At 38.8% G+C, this 15,154-nt stretch overlaps 3 protein-coding genes and 1 pseudogene across 4 annotated transcripts; 2 read left to right on the top strand and 2 right to left on the bottom strand.

Moving 5' to 3' along the window:
• Positions 1 to 1,112: 1,112 nt before the first annotated feature.
• LOC147281585 (tropinone reductase homolog) lies at positions 1,113 to 2,990 on the bottom strand. The gene is made up of 5 exons (XM_086247501.1): positions 2,656 to 2,990; positions 2,358 to 2,565; positions 1,838 to 2,054; positions 1,647 to 1,756; positions 1,113 to 1,534 (listed from the first exon to the last, which is right to left on the bottom strand). The coding sequence occupies exons 1-5, from the start codon at positions 2,742 to 2,744 to the stop codon at positions 1,364 to 1,366; spliced, it is 795 nt and encodes a 264-aa protein (XP_086103627.1). The 5' UTR covers positions 2,745 to 2,990; the 3' UTR covers positions 1,113 to 1,363.
• Positions 2,991 to 3,826: 836 nt separating this feature from the next.
• Positions 3,827 to 4,629, top strand: LOC147281584 (putative carboxylesterase 18 pseudogene; annotated as a pseudogene).
• Positions 4,630 to 6,325: 1,696 nt separating this feature from the next.
• On the top strand, positions 6,326 to 9,983 carry LOC147281583 (ultraviolet-B receptor UVR8-like). Its single transcript, XM_086247499.1, has 11 exons — positions 6,326 to 6,686; positions 6,797 to 6,870; positions 6,984 to 7,068; positions 7,320 to 7,427; positions 7,553 to 7,804; positions 7,983 to 8,198; positions 8,457 to 8,500; positions 8,775 to 8,957; positions 9,119 to 9,209; positions 9,445 to 9,488; positions 9,582 to 9,983. The coding sequence occupies exons 1-11, from the start codon at positions 6,467 to 6,469 to the stop codon at positions 9,702 to 9,704; spliced, it is 1,440 nt and encodes a 479-aa protein (XP_086103625.1). The 5' UTR covers positions 6,326 to 6,466; the 3' UTR covers positions 9,705 to 9,983.
• LOC147281582 (transcription factor EMB1444-like) lies at positions 9,868 to 14,331 on the bottom strand. Of its 2 annotated transcripts, XM_086247497.1 has the most exons (11): positions 14,199 to 14,331; positions 13,679 to 14,115; positions 13,191 to 13,397; positions 12,945 to 13,038; positions 12,821 to 12,862; positions 12,628 to 12,687; positions 11,029 to 12,204; positions 10,835 to 10,936; positions 10,428 to 10,568; positions 10,214 to 10,339; positions 9,868 to 10,128 (listed from the first exon to the last, which is right to left on the bottom strand). In XM_086247497.1, the coding sequence occupies exons 2-11, from the start codon at positions 13,774 to 13,776 to the stop codon at positions 10,039 to 10,041; spliced, it is 2,136 nt and encodes a 711-aa protein (XP_086103623.1). In that variant the 5' UTR covers positions 13,777 to 14,115; positions 14,199 to 14,331; the 3' UTR covers positions 9,868 to 10,038. The 2 variants fall into 2 exon arrangements, with proteins under 2 accessions (XP_086103623.1, XP_086103624.1); XM_086247498.1 differs by lacking the exons at positions 13,679 to 14,115; positions 14,199 to 14,331 and having other exon boundaries at positions 11,029 to 12,211; positions 13,191 to 13,238.
• Between the last annotated feature and the right edge of the window lie 823 nt (positions 14,332 to 15,154).

Here is a 15,154-nt window from a genome sequence, read left to right as displayed (position 1 = left end):
TTATATATGCACACGTGATAATTTTCACGCAGATTATTCAAATTAAATATGACCTACACATGAATAATTATCTAAACTGAATATATTTCGAAACTTACTCTTTGACATTCGCACGTCCTTTCATTATGTATATATATCAATTTATTAAAATGAAAAAAATTATTGAAAAAATATAGCAAACGAACAAAAAAAACAAACATAAAAGGAAAAACGAAAACTAGGAAGCTCTCATCTCCCCTACTAGGCCTTGTTGTTTGGCTGGAATACTAGGATGAGAGTATGAATTGAATTACATTACTTAACTATTCCATATTGGAATGACTTTAAAGTACTTTCCATTCCAATGTTTGGAACAAGTTGAATCTGAAAACTGGTTTACTAATCCCATTTAGCTTTTGATAACGATTGGAATGAATTAAAGGATTTAACCTTTTTTTTCAATTTTACCCTTATACAGTTTTTAGTATGAACATTTGGGGACTAGTTCGTCCTTACCAATAGAAGAACAATCATTTTTTCTCAACCACTTCTTATTTTCTCTGCATTTCTCTCATCATTTCCTCATCCAAGAAAATAAAATTTACCCACGAAATGTTTCTTTGGCAATTTTGTTAACAGAGCTATACAAAATAATAGGGAACATCTCAAGAGAGAAATACAACAAATAATTACTTTCTAGTAAAATTTTCATGAAATCAAAAGGGAAGAAGAAGCCCCTAAAAATGAAATAACTCGAACTCATCAAGAAGATGGAGAGAGGATTATATATGGTGTTTGTGGCAGATCTGCCATGGCTGAGAGAAGCTGGAGACATTGGAAGACGTGGGTGGATGATTGAATTTATTTATTTTTCTAATTTTTTAACAGCCAAATAATACGTGGACGGAATAAGAACACTACCCCCTCCTGGTATTTTTGTTCTGCCTCTTAAATGAATTGGTTTCCACTCAATTCAAGTCAATTACTTAGTTTGTTTCCTTTTGCAAACTCAACCAAACAACAATTTTTTATGAAATGGATATCAATTCCCATTCCAAACCTTGATTACGGCCGAACTGGGCCCAAACTACTTAGTTAGTGGACAAGTAGTCATTATTTATTGATTGACCAAGTTCGTAACAGTTGGCAATACCAGACAACTAGTAAGTTGGTCACGTTTGATTGCTTGAAAACGATCTCAGAAATTAATATATATAATTCATCTGAAATCCAATGGTGGTACATATAAAGTTTTATTGTGATGATAAAGTAAACACAAAATTACAGGTAATTTAATTCTGCCAACATTATTGCATTTTACTGATTGTAAGGAGATTATTAACCTACAAATATGCAATTATCAACAAATTATTAGAGTGACTGCTTAGAAACCACTAACTGTAAATCCTCCATCGATACTGATAACTTGTCCAGTGATGTAAGAAGCTGCAGGGAGACAAAGAAAAGTGACCAATGATGAAATTTCATTAGGCTCTGCAATGCGACGTATGGGAGTTCGACCTATTAGCCGTATGAAATCATCACCATGACCATCCTGATTCAAAAATGGAGTTTGAAATGTTAGATATATTAGATACCCCTAAAGGATATTAATTAAATTGGTAAAAAACAGGTTTAAACGAAGGGTGGATGAGATGGATATTTACATCATCAACTTTGATCCCTGTGTTGACAGCCCATGGTGCTACAGTGTTGGTGCGAATGTTGTCTTTTGCCCACTCACATGCCAAATTCCTTGAAATCTGGATCACTGCACCTGTTGAAATTTGAAGCACAACAATATTACTTAAGATTGCAATTTGGTTTTTTCTAACATATTAGTGGCTTAATTAATTACCTTTGGTTGCTGCATAGGCAGATAAGTTGGGCAGAGCTACAACACCAGCAATAGAGGACACAAATACAATACTGGCATTTCCTGAGGCCTTCAAGAGAGGGTGTGCAAGTTGACAAAGATGGTAGGGAGATTCAACATTGGTACCCATCATAGTCGAGAAATCTTCTAGAGTATATTTTGTAGTTTCTCGAAGTGTGCAAGTCGCAGCATTATTTACCTATGTATAGCAGGAAAATCAAGGTTCCACAACAAGCTAGTATGATAATAATGCTGAATCAAATTAAGTTAAAAAGTTCAAGCCCAATGCAGGTCCAACTAGAATGGAAATTTGTGGCTCTTGTTTCAGGCCAGAGGAGAATTGAACATCAAAAGTCAAAACCCATCTTTATGTTTTGTAGCCTCTTAAGGCTAAAACATAAAGATGTGATGTCCAAGTTGCAACTTCCAACTATATTATTTAGTCACAAATATTAAAATAGAAAAACAAAATATTTAATTACAGAGGCAGTAAAAAACTTACAAGGATGTTGAGCTTGCCATCAAAAACAGAGGAGACAGTGTTTATGAGCTCCTCCCTTTGATCTTTAGATGTGAGGTCACAAACTGAACCACTCACTTTGAAGCCCTTACTCTCCCATTCTTTAACCCTCTCATGGAGCAGAGTTGGGTTACGAGCACAGGTGTGCACAGTGGCTCCAAGTCCTGCTAGCTCTTCGACTATGGCATATCTGATATATATTGCATGTAGAACACAGCAACAATGTTAGTGTGTTTGAGAGAGAGAGAGAGAGAGAGAGAGAGAGAGAGAGATGGCTAACCCGATGCCTCTGGTGCCACCAGTGACAAGGGCGGTTGTACCCTTTAGAGACCATCTTTGGCTGTTGAAAGCTGACCCTGTCCCAGCCATGTTTTGCTTCTGTTGCAAATTCTAATTTGTTCCCTTCAAAGACTTAATTCAAGTGATTAACTGGCAAGAGCTAGATCTGGGTATGGTTAAGCAGAATCAAATAAAATGTGGATGCCTGGAATCTGTGAAAGTTGTCACTTTATATATATAATACTCTTGCTGAGCATTGAAACCCAAAACTTGAAATTAAGGATGAAACCAACAAGCTATTACAAGGTGGCCCTCCTTGGGCTGAGTCAAGCTTATTGTTTAATTGGTATTAGTTGTGAGGTAGTGCGAATTGACTATGATGGAATGGGAGCATTAACTAGTAATTTAGTATAGATCATCGAACCACGTCAAAAATTCATATACTTGACTTTGATGTATTCACTTCAGAATGAAGTGAGATTCATGTGGCATGGCAAAGATATATGGGACTCCTACTATTAATTGATTCGGTGGTTCTTATCTTTTTGATGGTAAAATAATAGGGAAAAATGAAGGGCAGTGGATGCAAGCATAATTGACTTTGTGGAGGTGACGCAAAGTTAGAATGGGAAATCTAAAGTCGCACGCATTACTAAAGGCTAAAGCATCTTTGATTTTGTATTGCTCTCAAGTCTCTAAACTTAACAATGAACATGAAGGGTTGGAGTGTGACCGCACCAACACAACGTGATGTTATTAAGAGGGACACATGATTATACTTTTATATATTACATTAATAAATATACACGTGTTATAATATAGGTAAATGAATAATATTATGTGACCGTGTTACAATCATACTAAAAAAGAGGAAATTACAGATTTGGTCCACTAATTATATAGCTAGTTCAATTTTGGTCCACGAACTTTTTTAAGTTCGGTTTTGGTCCATTTAATTTATAACAAGTTCTGTTTTGGTCCTTTCCGTTTATTTGGAGTGGACGGACGTTTATGTAAGGGGCAAAACTGCCATTTCAACTTCCATTTCTAGTTACTCAAGCATGAAAAACTTTAGTCAAACACAAACAACAGGTGTATATTAAGGCATTTAATAAATGGAGTTTGATTAGTTGAAGCATTTATTAAGGCTTAATGATGGTGGCCCAGCAATTAGATATTAGATCAATAATGCCTTGTGCAAAAGGCAATTGTGAAAGGATATATCATGATGTGCATCGCAGCATCTGCTTCACTACCTTCAAACTGATAAGTGATAAGATAGTGAAAGCTACATTCAGAGTCATATTTGATCCATAGATGGCCCAAAGCCAAAGCCCACCAGCATTCCCGGATCTTCCATGGTGGCTCCGACTCTTCCTGTCCGCCGTTTCATTCGCCGTTGACACCTGTCGCCGCTCTAACGGCACCGTCAACCGCTGTCTATTCAATTTCCTTGACTTCAAATCTTCTCCTTTAACAAAACCCTTCAAAAATGTCAAAAGCTCCGACGTCACCGTCGACCCCTCTCGCAACCTCTGGTTCCGCCTCTACACTCCCACCTCCTCCGCCGCCTCCGCCAGCCTTCCCTTCATCGTCTTTTACCACGGCGGCGGGTTCTCGTTCATGGCCCCCAATTCGAAATCCTACGACGACTTCTGCCAGAGGCTCGCTCGCGAAATCCCTGCCGTCGTCGTCTCCGTCAACTACCGCCTCGCGCCTGAGCACCGCTATCCGAGCCAATACGACGACGGATTCGACGTCTTGAAGTTCATCGACGACGGCCAGAGCGACATCTTCGGCGGCGCCGCGAATCTGAAGCAGTGCTTCCTCGCCGGAGACAGCGCCGGCGGGAACATAGCGCACCACGTGGCGCTCAGAGCGAGCGAGCACGAGTTTCCCAGCGACGATTGTATTTGTTGGAGGATTGGACCCGTTGCAAGATTGGCAAAAGAGGTACTATGAGGTAATATGGTGAAATGGCAGTTTTGCCCCTTACATAAACGTCCGTCCACTCCAAATAAACGGAAAGGACCAAAACAGAACTTGTTATAAATTAAATGGACCAAAACCGAACTTAAAAAAGTTCGTGGACCAAAATTGAACTAGCTATATAATTAGTGGACCAAATCTGTAATTTCCTCTACTAAAAAATTACTCAAAACGCACTACGCCCTGAAAGACTGAAACCCCCCCACCAGGAGACCTGGTCTGTCTGTATGGTTAGGACAGGAATTTCAAGCAGCTACCATTACCAAGTTTGTGTTGCTTCAAGACGGTTGGTTTGGGCAAGAAGCCTTACCATTACCATGCCAATGTTTTCTAGCAGCTACAAAGTTAGTCAACAAGCCTCAAGTCTGTAAGGGTTACGTATGGTGGGTTGCAAGTTGCAACTGGAATTTATTAATTTGTTATTTGGTCCTGATTAGGAAGAAAAAAATAACAAAAACTTGGATCATGAAATTTGATTTAAAGTTCTATTTATATTAATGTGTCAGGTTAAATCGTTATAATTTTGATGTGATACTCTCAACCAACAAAGAAAAGATAAACGCTCACATAAAAGAAAAAAGAATTGGATAAGCTATGAATATGAGAGATTTCAAATCCATTTTTTCTTAAAAAATCTAGCATGAGCATTAAAAAAGAATGAGTCGAACGGGGAATAAGCTTTCTCTTCTGTATGTTTGTTTCAAACAAGTATACCACTTATATGTCTGTTTCAAACAAGTATACCACTTTCAAAGTAACCCAAACGAGAATAATTTCCGTCATTCTTAGGGGCATATTTGTTATTTTCATCATTAATTAAAAATAGCTATAAAAAAATTTAAAAATAACTAAAAGAAGAAAAGAAACAAAAAAAAAGGGAGGATGCAGAAACCCCTTCTCCCACCCACCTCACTACCTCCTTCGACCGGCGACCTCCCCCTGCGCTGACAACCCCTCCACCCATTGCCAGTGAACCCCCTACCCCACGTCGGGGATCCCTCTTCCCTATATCTCTCTTTATCTTTCTCTTTCTCTCTCCTTCTCTCTACCTAGTGCAAACCCCGTCGGACCCAAGTGTTTAATTGAATAATAATTTTCTTAATAATAACTATACAATCAGTTTAAATAATAATTTCATGATTATTTTTTGTGTTTAATTTCATAATTATTTTTTAATAATATGTAGAATAACAATTTTACCCCTAAATCAGTAATGTTACACTTACCACATTTTTATACCACAATTTCATACCATTTTATATGGCATTCATACATTGGACACTAAAAATTAAAAAATAAAATCTAAAAAAAGAAAAAGGAAATATCTTTCCAGTAAAGTAATGACACATCAGATGAGATACAAATGTGGGAAAAAAAAATGTGGGACAACTAGCATTATTATTACTGAATAACAATTAAAATATAGCATAAGGAGCATAGCCCAACACGTGGCAAGCAGGAGTGCATCGACACGAGGGAGAGCCCTTAACCTTTCAGTCCCTCACACGTGGCGACCAGAAGGAAAGTCCCTCACTCACCCTTCCAGAAAGTTCCAGCATACTGGTGCTTCCATAATGTAATCCGAACTTGCGGCCCAGATAACTCCACGTGTCATCCGACGTGGCGCGTGCTATATCCCTGCAAATGATACGCCTCGATTTTCTTTCTCAGTTTCAGTCGTTTTTGCTGTCTTCTCTATCAGACTGTCTCAAAATTTCGCACCCAACGCTTTTCTTCGTAAGCCAAATTTCACAGAGATAGAGAGAGAGAATCCGATTGAGCTTCTGAGCTTTGTTTCGGATTCTTAGGTCGCTTGGATCTCGATGAATTGCAATGAAGGAGAAGGAGGAGGAGACGCGAAGATGGATCCGGAGCGCAAAGAAGCTTTAGTGTATATGTGGGGGTATTTACCCGGAACCTCGCCGGAGAAGTCTCCGATACTCTCTATGGCGCCGGTACGGTTTCCGCCTCCGATAGCCGGTGGAGGAGATTCGTGGAAGGACGTCTGCAGTGGCGGTTGTGGATTCGCCATGGCCATCTCAGGTTGGTTCTCAATCTCTGACTAACTGACTAGTTCTTATTCTTGCTTTGAAAAGCTTATGTTGCAATCTGTTTGGCTTTGGCTTTGGGTGTGTTTGGATATGGTTGATTAGAGAGTGGGAAGCTCATAACGTGGGGCTCGGCTGACGATGAAGGACAGAGCTACCTGATTTCGGGGAAGCATGGGGTAATGCATTGATCTTCTAATTTCCGAAATTTTTTAGGAATTAATTCAAACTCTTTGGATTGATTTTGGGATTTTGCATCTTCTATGTGTATATATGCTGTACATTTGTTAAGGAGACTCCAGAGGTATTTCCTCTTCCAACTGAGGCTTCACTAGTCGAGGCTTCTGCTGGCTGGGCTCATTGCGTTTCTGTCATAGGTATGATTTCGTTTCGATTTTTGCTTTATTTACTAGTTTGGATTATGGAACCATGGATTGGCTGTTCAGTAACCAAAATTTGTGGCAGAAACTAGAAATGAAAGGAATTATGAGTAACTATTTTGACTGTGAATGTTGATTGATTTTTGAATTCGTAGTAATTCTATTAACTATAACTATTTCAGTTTCGGTCACCTAGTTTTCCATGGGAGCTGAATTTCAAAAAGCTCTTATTATTTGTTAATCTACAGAGACAGGTGAAGTGTACACATGGGGCTGGAAAGAGTGTGTTCCCTCTGGGAAGCTTATCCGCAATTTAGCTATAATGGGAAGTCTTCAAAAGGATACTACAACTACAGGTAAACAAAGTTCGTTACCAGCTGAACAAGGTATTTCTGAGACCTGGGTGTATCTAGAAAAGCAAATCCTGGAAGCCTTTTTGATTTTCCTAGATCAATGTGATTAAGACTATTATCTTATACAGTAAGCCCAATGCCTCAAGGCTTCACTTTGACTGGTGGGACAGTATCTCATCTTGACAGCAAAAGGGCTGGAGAGGATTTTGCAAAGCGAAGGAAGATTTCATCACCTAAGCTTGAATCTCCTAAGCTTGAATCTGAAAGCTCAACAGACGGTGATGAATTCTTCACACCATCGCCTTGTCTTGTAACTCTAGGTCCTGGGGTGAGGATCACCTCTGTTGCTGCTGGCGGACGCCACACTTTAGTATTGTCAGGTAATAGCACAATGTCAGGGGTTAGCAAAGCACAATATGCTTACGACTTTGAGGATGGATACTTTGTCTTCGTGATCACACCATATAGTTTTGTAGGTAGTAGGAAGTACGAAGCTATGGAAGATTTTTGATGTAAAGCAAGACACCTGATGCATCATAATTTTAACCGAAGTTTCAGATATGGGACAGGTGTGGGGTTGGGGCTATGGAGGCGAAGGACAGCTAGGTTTGGGTACCCGGGTAAAGATGATCTCTACTCCTCATATCATACCCTGCATTGAGCCATCTGCTTCTGGGAAGGATAGGTCTTCTGTTGTGTCTCAAGGTTCAAAAGTTCCTGGAAGCTTTGTGAAGGAGATTGCTTGTGGAGGTCGGCACAGTGCAGTAATAACAGGTCAGCATTTAATGGGTGGTTTTATAGTGCTCAAATTGCTTATAAGTGTTAATACTTAATTCTAGAGAATAGAACAGATTAATAAATTAGGTTTTTAGGTTGTATGTGTTACTAAATTACCTTTGGGTTAATGCAAAATTTGAAAATTTTCTTGATTGTTCCATTGATCCTCTTAATTTGATGACAATTTTAATTTTGATTTAATCGTTTTCATTTTTATTTTCTTCTTTCTTATTACCAATAATTTTCAATTTACAGATGCTGGAGCACTACTTACTTTTGGCTGGGGACTCTATGGGCAGGTAAGCTTTCTATGGTAGTCAGGGTCTTGTGTCGATTGAGTTGTCCTGCATTGAGTGAATTGTTTGGTAGCAACCTCAGCTATAACTGGTGTATTACTGTGTATATACTGTCTCATTATATACTTAGCAATTCAATGGAACCACATTGTTTTTCTTATTTCTGTGTTTGCCGATGCCTTAAATTTAATCAAGCTGATTCATGTTATCTATATCTGAAAGTGGCATCTTTTCTCTTGTTGCTGTTGTGTTTTTTTTTTTTTTTTTTTGAATCCAGTGTGGACAAGGGAGTGCAAAAGATCAGCTAAGACCAACTTGTGTGAATTCATTATCAGATACTAAAGTGAAAAACATCGCTGCTGGACTATGGCATACTCTCTGTATTTCTGTTGATGGCCGTGTATACGCTTTCGGGGGGAATCAGTTTGGACAGTTGGGAACAGGTGCCGAAGAGGCTGAGGTACGCTAAAAAACTTCATCATTTTTTCCTTCTTTTCATTTTTATTAACTTAGAATTTATAAATGGAAGCTTTAAGCAACTGCTCCGATTCTGAGATGCTTCAAGATCTAACTTGTTTCTAACTTAAAGATTTAACCAAATTGCATCTTTGTCTGCTTCAGACTCTACCTAGGCTTCTGGATTCTCCCAGTTTGGAAAACAAGCATGCCAAAGTGGTCTCCTGTGGGGCACGCCATAGTGTCATGCTAACAGGTAAGAGGGTAGGCAAAAGGAACTAGGACAATTTATTTTTAGCTCATCTTGGCTGAAATTCGGAAGGAATATGATTTCATTTATTTGCCCTACGTACTATCCAAGGCTACCTTTGACATCAAAGATGGAGTTTAGGGGGTTCTACATCAATTTGTCCCATAAAAGGTAATTTAGACAAGCTTTGATATTTCCAAAGTTCTCACTTGGACATTCTCTTTTGTTATGTTTCCTGCAGAAGACGGCGACTTATTTAGCTGGGGGTGGAACAAGTATGGACAAGTATGACCTCTGACTTCTATGATCAAAATACACAAACCAAAAGATTCTTGTTTGATCATTCTGAAAACTTGTCTATTCCTGGTTTCTTTTCAGCTTGGTCTGGGCGATTCCGTGGACAGGAACAGTCCGTCTCAAGTTTCTATAGATGGTTGCTTACCAAAAAATATTGCATGCGGCTGGTGGCACACGCTACTGCTGGCTGACAGAGCCATTTGAGTCCGAAGCATATTGATGACAAAGACACAAAGGGCATGATGACTTGTTAGGATATGACTGCTTCAAATAGTCCTGTTTATGCATAATGTACATTTTTTCTGTGCATACATGCACGGAGGCCATGTGGGCACATGTTCTATTCTTTTTAGTTTTTAGAAGCTAATTTTCTTCAAAACAGCAAATTGCATAGAGATCTGTCTGAGTTTGTACACTAACAACACTTGTTACTGATATTAAACAGTCTGCCGGGGCTCCGATATTTCCTAGCAGTTGTCATAATGATATGGTTTTGGTGCACAAAACCTGACGGTGTGCTCAATTTCTTGATTATATTTCAAATCTTGCTTGATATGGGACCTTTTTTGCGTTGCAGAAGGTGTAGCAGAGGCCAAAAAACATCCATTCTGTGAAACCCCCTGGGAGCCTGAGCACATTGCAGACAACATTTAACAATAAAAAAACATTTTGGCATTCTTATACAACAATCATAGGGTAACAAATTATTATACCTCAACCACAAAATGTGCCCACATGTTATTTGAGCGAGTTTCCATCACACCCTTCAAGATGGTCAGCTCCAATCGTCGGATAGCTTGGGCAATTTCTAGGAAAAGTCCATGTTCATCACATAGCATCTGCAATAGACATAGTAATTGGCTGAAACAGTTCTGCAATCAAGCTTTGCGTTTATAAAATCAACTAAATGGGGGTCGTGGAACAGACCTCTATAAGAATGTGTCCTTGATGTTCAAGATCTTCCACCACAATGGGGCAAATCTGGAGTTCACTACCAAATTCGAAAGCCCTGCTTGTCCCATTTGAGCAACCACCTTTAGTTTCACTTATGTTATTGGAACGAGGCACCTGCAAAATCATCTCAGGTTTAGTCAGAAACTTGAAACTAATTCCCGGCATCAAGAGAAAACGAAAAAGATTAACTAGAAAAACCATAATTACTAGATGTGAGGCAGGCAGAAACAATTCAAGACATAATCCCACCTTCCGCCAAATATAATAATTTACCAAAAAAAAAGGAAAACCTAAACTTATACCTTGTTTTTTAAGAAGAAAAAAAGAACACACACAAAGGACACCCACAATTCTACAAGACATGAATGAACTTTGCTTACCTCCTGACGTGCATAGCACCTCAGTTTTTCAGCTTGGTCAGTCATGCTTCTTAAATACTGCATGTGTTTTATGGTTCGGTCCAGAAGTCCATCAATGCTGCACTGAACTTCCCACAGATGAAGCATATCTAGTTAGAGAAAATAAGTGATTATGTATTGGCCACAACAAATACTGAATCTCACAAAATACTCACCTTGGAACCATTTGGAACAAGTTCTCGCAGCTCCTTGACCCGATCCTGAATCAGTTGTCTATCTCTTGGTCTTAGCCTCGAGCTATTTCCAAGTCTGGCCCTTCTTGCACCCGCACTAGACAGCTTTTGTTCCTTTTTAGGCTGTGAAGAAGTGTATCCTTTACCCTGCTGCTCTTCATCAGCTAAAGTGCTCATCATGCCTGTGAAAGAAGCTGAAGCCTTGCCCCTAGAAAGTAAAGCAGATGTGTGGCTCCACATCAGTGAGTCACTTCCCACTTGGGCACTCGCTTCAAATTTCAATTGTTTACAAGAAGCAGAAAATTGTTTTGAGGATGTCGTACATGATTTAATACCATCAGATCTGCTAGATGACGTGTCATCTTTTGCTACCAAAGATTCCAAGGGGTTCTCAGCATCACTTCCTTTGGAGAACCATGATGGTTCAATGCTGGTACTCAGATGTTTCTGCCAACTAGAGCTGCTACATGTATCACCAACTAAGATCGATGAATCCCATAAATGTTCATTGGTCTGCCTGTGGAAATCTGTTCCAAGTGCTTTGTGTAGTTCACAGCTTTCAGGAAAGCTAAAGAAACTATTGACCCTGTAGTGACTTGTATCTATAGCATCATTGTCTTTGAACAGTTCTGTTGTACCTCCAGCAGAGTAAGAACGAAAACCACTGAAGGATTCTCCAAACACTTCCATATTATAACCGCTATATTGAGAATAGGCAAGAAGTTCTTCGTCCAGACAAGACATCTCAAACATCTGAGTTTCCACCATCTCCAGTAGGCTGGTATCTATAGACTGACTGAGTGGATTTGGTTCTCCGATGTGACAACTCGCCAGAACACCAATTTCATTTTCACCAGTACTCTTAAGAACTTCTGGCTGATCTGTTCCAGATTCAATGGTTGGCAATTGCACAAATTGCTCCAAAGTCGACAATATGTTACCATTCAGTCCAATGTTACCAAAATCTTCTGCCATTTCAATTTTCAGTGGGTTAATGGTAACAGCTGATGGCTCATATGTATTCTCCAGTAAACTAGATGATTGTGACCACGGTGATTGAGCTCGAATATTCCTGAAAGGTACTGGTTTCCCCACAACATTGTGAATGGCATTGAATCTATCTTTCACAAAAGCAACCACTGCCAGATCTTCAGCAACCTGAAATCTTGATCGGAAAAGATAGGGACAAATAAGATGAATACAATCAGACTAATGTGCATGCAACAGACTCACACACACAACCTGAAATCTTGATCGGAAAAGAAAGGGACAAATAAGATGAATACAATCAGACTAATGTGCAAGCAACAGACACACACACACACATACATACAGCATGAGATTCAGGCTGAGAAGCACATGCATGGTCCTTAAGTTGCAGAAGGGGGTAAGGACAATTTGTTAAATACATGCAACATGAGTTACATCTTCGATGTCACAACTTCCCGAATACAATTGTAAGCTATTTAATTACCACAGTATAATGACAAGGGTACAGGACATAAACTGCTTATCTAGAATCGGATGTGACAGACACAACCAATGCATGAAGTTTATAGTAAGTATAGAATGAACAGGCACCGTTTCCAAGGAGCCAAGTTGCAGAACTCCATACGGAAGTACAGGTACAAGCAAAATTGTCTGCATCAGAAATCAAATAGGTAATCAGATATTTATCCATTTTGAAGTAATTACATGTGAATTTTGAGCTAAAATTTGCATGTTTGCCCTTGTTCACATGTCAGTAGGATGAAAACTGTGCCAAACAAATTACCTTGATACCCAATGCAAACTGAAGAAGCCATTCATCTGGACACTGAGAAGAAAAATATCCATTGTTTAGATACACTGTTCAGTACTTGCAGAATTATCATTTAACTTGTTCTAATATGACTTACCTCAGGAACTAACTTAGAGTTAGATTCTCTGGTGCACATACCGTGAAGGAAAACCCAGCTATGGTTCCCTATACATGCAACCTCACCGACAACCCTGAGAATTATTCAAATCCAAAGTGATCCATTTTTAATTCCCTAAAGTATATGATAACCATAGTAGAAAACACATTATGTTGCTCGCTAATCTCTTACAAACAAAAAGAAGCACACAATTTGTAAGGACAAGGGTCAAGAACAAGATTGTACCCCTTTCCAAATGTGTGCTGAAGATGTGACATATCAGCCACAGCTAGTCCAATTGGATATCCCGTAGATCCACCGTCATGTATGCTGGGTGCACAGTTTCTAAAAAATATCTCATTCGCCTCGCTCAAGTAGATGTCATCTGATGCACGTTCCATAGTCTCTCTTGGTTTTGGTTGATGACAGTACCCATCCTCCCAGGTCAAAATCCTTGGATAATAAGAAGACCAATATCATACTGAAATCATGACTAGCTTTGATACTTAAAAGGTCATTAAGATATGATATCAAAATTTTATTTATGTGGGAAGATGATCAAACGCCTATATACATATGTTATTAAATTTAAGTCCCTAATTTGTAATCCAAACAGAACACATCTAACATACCAAGGAAACAGCAAGAAAATCATAGAAAATAGTTAGAAACCCCAAGGCATTTTGATTTATAATTAATATTTCAGAAAAAATTATTGAAAACAAGAAACTTACAAGTCGGGGTGGTGCTTAAGCTTCCAAAACACCGCATATTTCCAAGGCGAATTGTTGCAGAGGCTCTTCAGTAACTGCCTCAGAGGAGTAGTTCCCATGTCTTAAAAACTTTCTTCTTCTTAAAAGGCTTTAACACAACAACTAAGACACAAATTATTCACATCCAAAACTACAAAATTAACAACAAGACCTTCCCTAGCTGCCCCGATACGAAGCCCGACCCGCCTGCTTGATCCGTAAGCCTGCTCTTCGCCTAATCGGTGGACCAGTCGAAAACAATCCCATTACTAAAATTCACAAACAATCTCAGTACCTAATCAAACTCAATCAAAGCAAAGCACTCAAACAAATCGAGAATCAACTGAGAAAAGCTCTTTTTTGGCTAATTGGAATAAGCTGTCCATGTCTTTGTTTGGATTTGTTCGAAGCACGAATCGCTGCCAAACAAACACACCAAGTATTTACAAACTCTGATCATCGGCTACTTCAAGAAATGAGAAGGAGTGAGCATTTGTTTTACCTCTACTACCAAACCGTCACTTCGTCAGCTTCCATGTCTGCCTCTGTTTCAGTGTTCGTATGGGCAAATTGGTCTTTTCGCACTCCTCCCAAGTCCAAACTCCAAACAAACACAACGACCTCTCCGCTAATCACCGTATCATATATATACAAATTGCAGCCACCGTTTTTATTTATTTATTTATTCTATTTTTTTGTTTTGTTTGGGCGGATTTCAAAATTGTCAAAAGTCGGATTCTATAAACTGGGCTGGAGTCAGTGGGCCTCCGGGCCCACAAATCTGTTTTTTATGGGCGGGAGGGTACTCTGGTGAATTAACAACAATTTAAATTCGGGGATTCAGGGAAGGAACACTTGGAACAGTAAATCTGGTGAAGAAACACGCGCCTCTAACAACTAACTCAATATGACGTGGGTCGCACTGCCCTTTGCTGCAGCAAAACGACACGATTTACAATATTTAATTAAAATAAGTTTTTCCTTGCCAAAAAATAATTAGTCTAACCTTTTTTGTTGCATATTAAAAGAGCTTGTTTTTCCAAGTTCCAACTTCCAAGTTTCCAACTTCCGACAATGACTTACTTGTATTTGACTTTACCTCTAAATAACTCTAATACAACAGAAAATAGGTGACTTACTTATTAACAAATAAGTAAGCCACAATATTGGAGATGACGCAAATTCAAATCTCTCCGAATAAAAAAAATGACTTGTATTATGTTGTAATTTATTTGAACGTATTATGTAAACTATTATGGTCATCTATTAATGATTTAATGGATACATTAATTGTTATATAATGGACAAAAAACAGGCTTCCTAATATTATTCAGAAGAAAACAAAATATTAACTAAACCAACTTGCAAGTTGGAGTCACGTATATACCTTTTGTCCAATCAAGTTCAGAAATGTGGATGGAAAACATAACATATATAACACAAATTAAAGAGCATATA

Source organism: Dryas octopetala, chromosome 6 (assembly GCF_963921425.1).
Source record: "Dryas octopetala chromosome 6, drDryOcto1.1, whole genome shotgun sequence".
NCBI lineage: Eukaryota > Viridiplantae > Streptophyta > Magnoliopsida > Rosales > Rosaceae > Dryas > Dryas octopetala.
The sequence above is the reverse complement of the archived record's forward strand: the minus strand, read 5'-3'. Positions and strand labels throughout refer to the sequence as shown.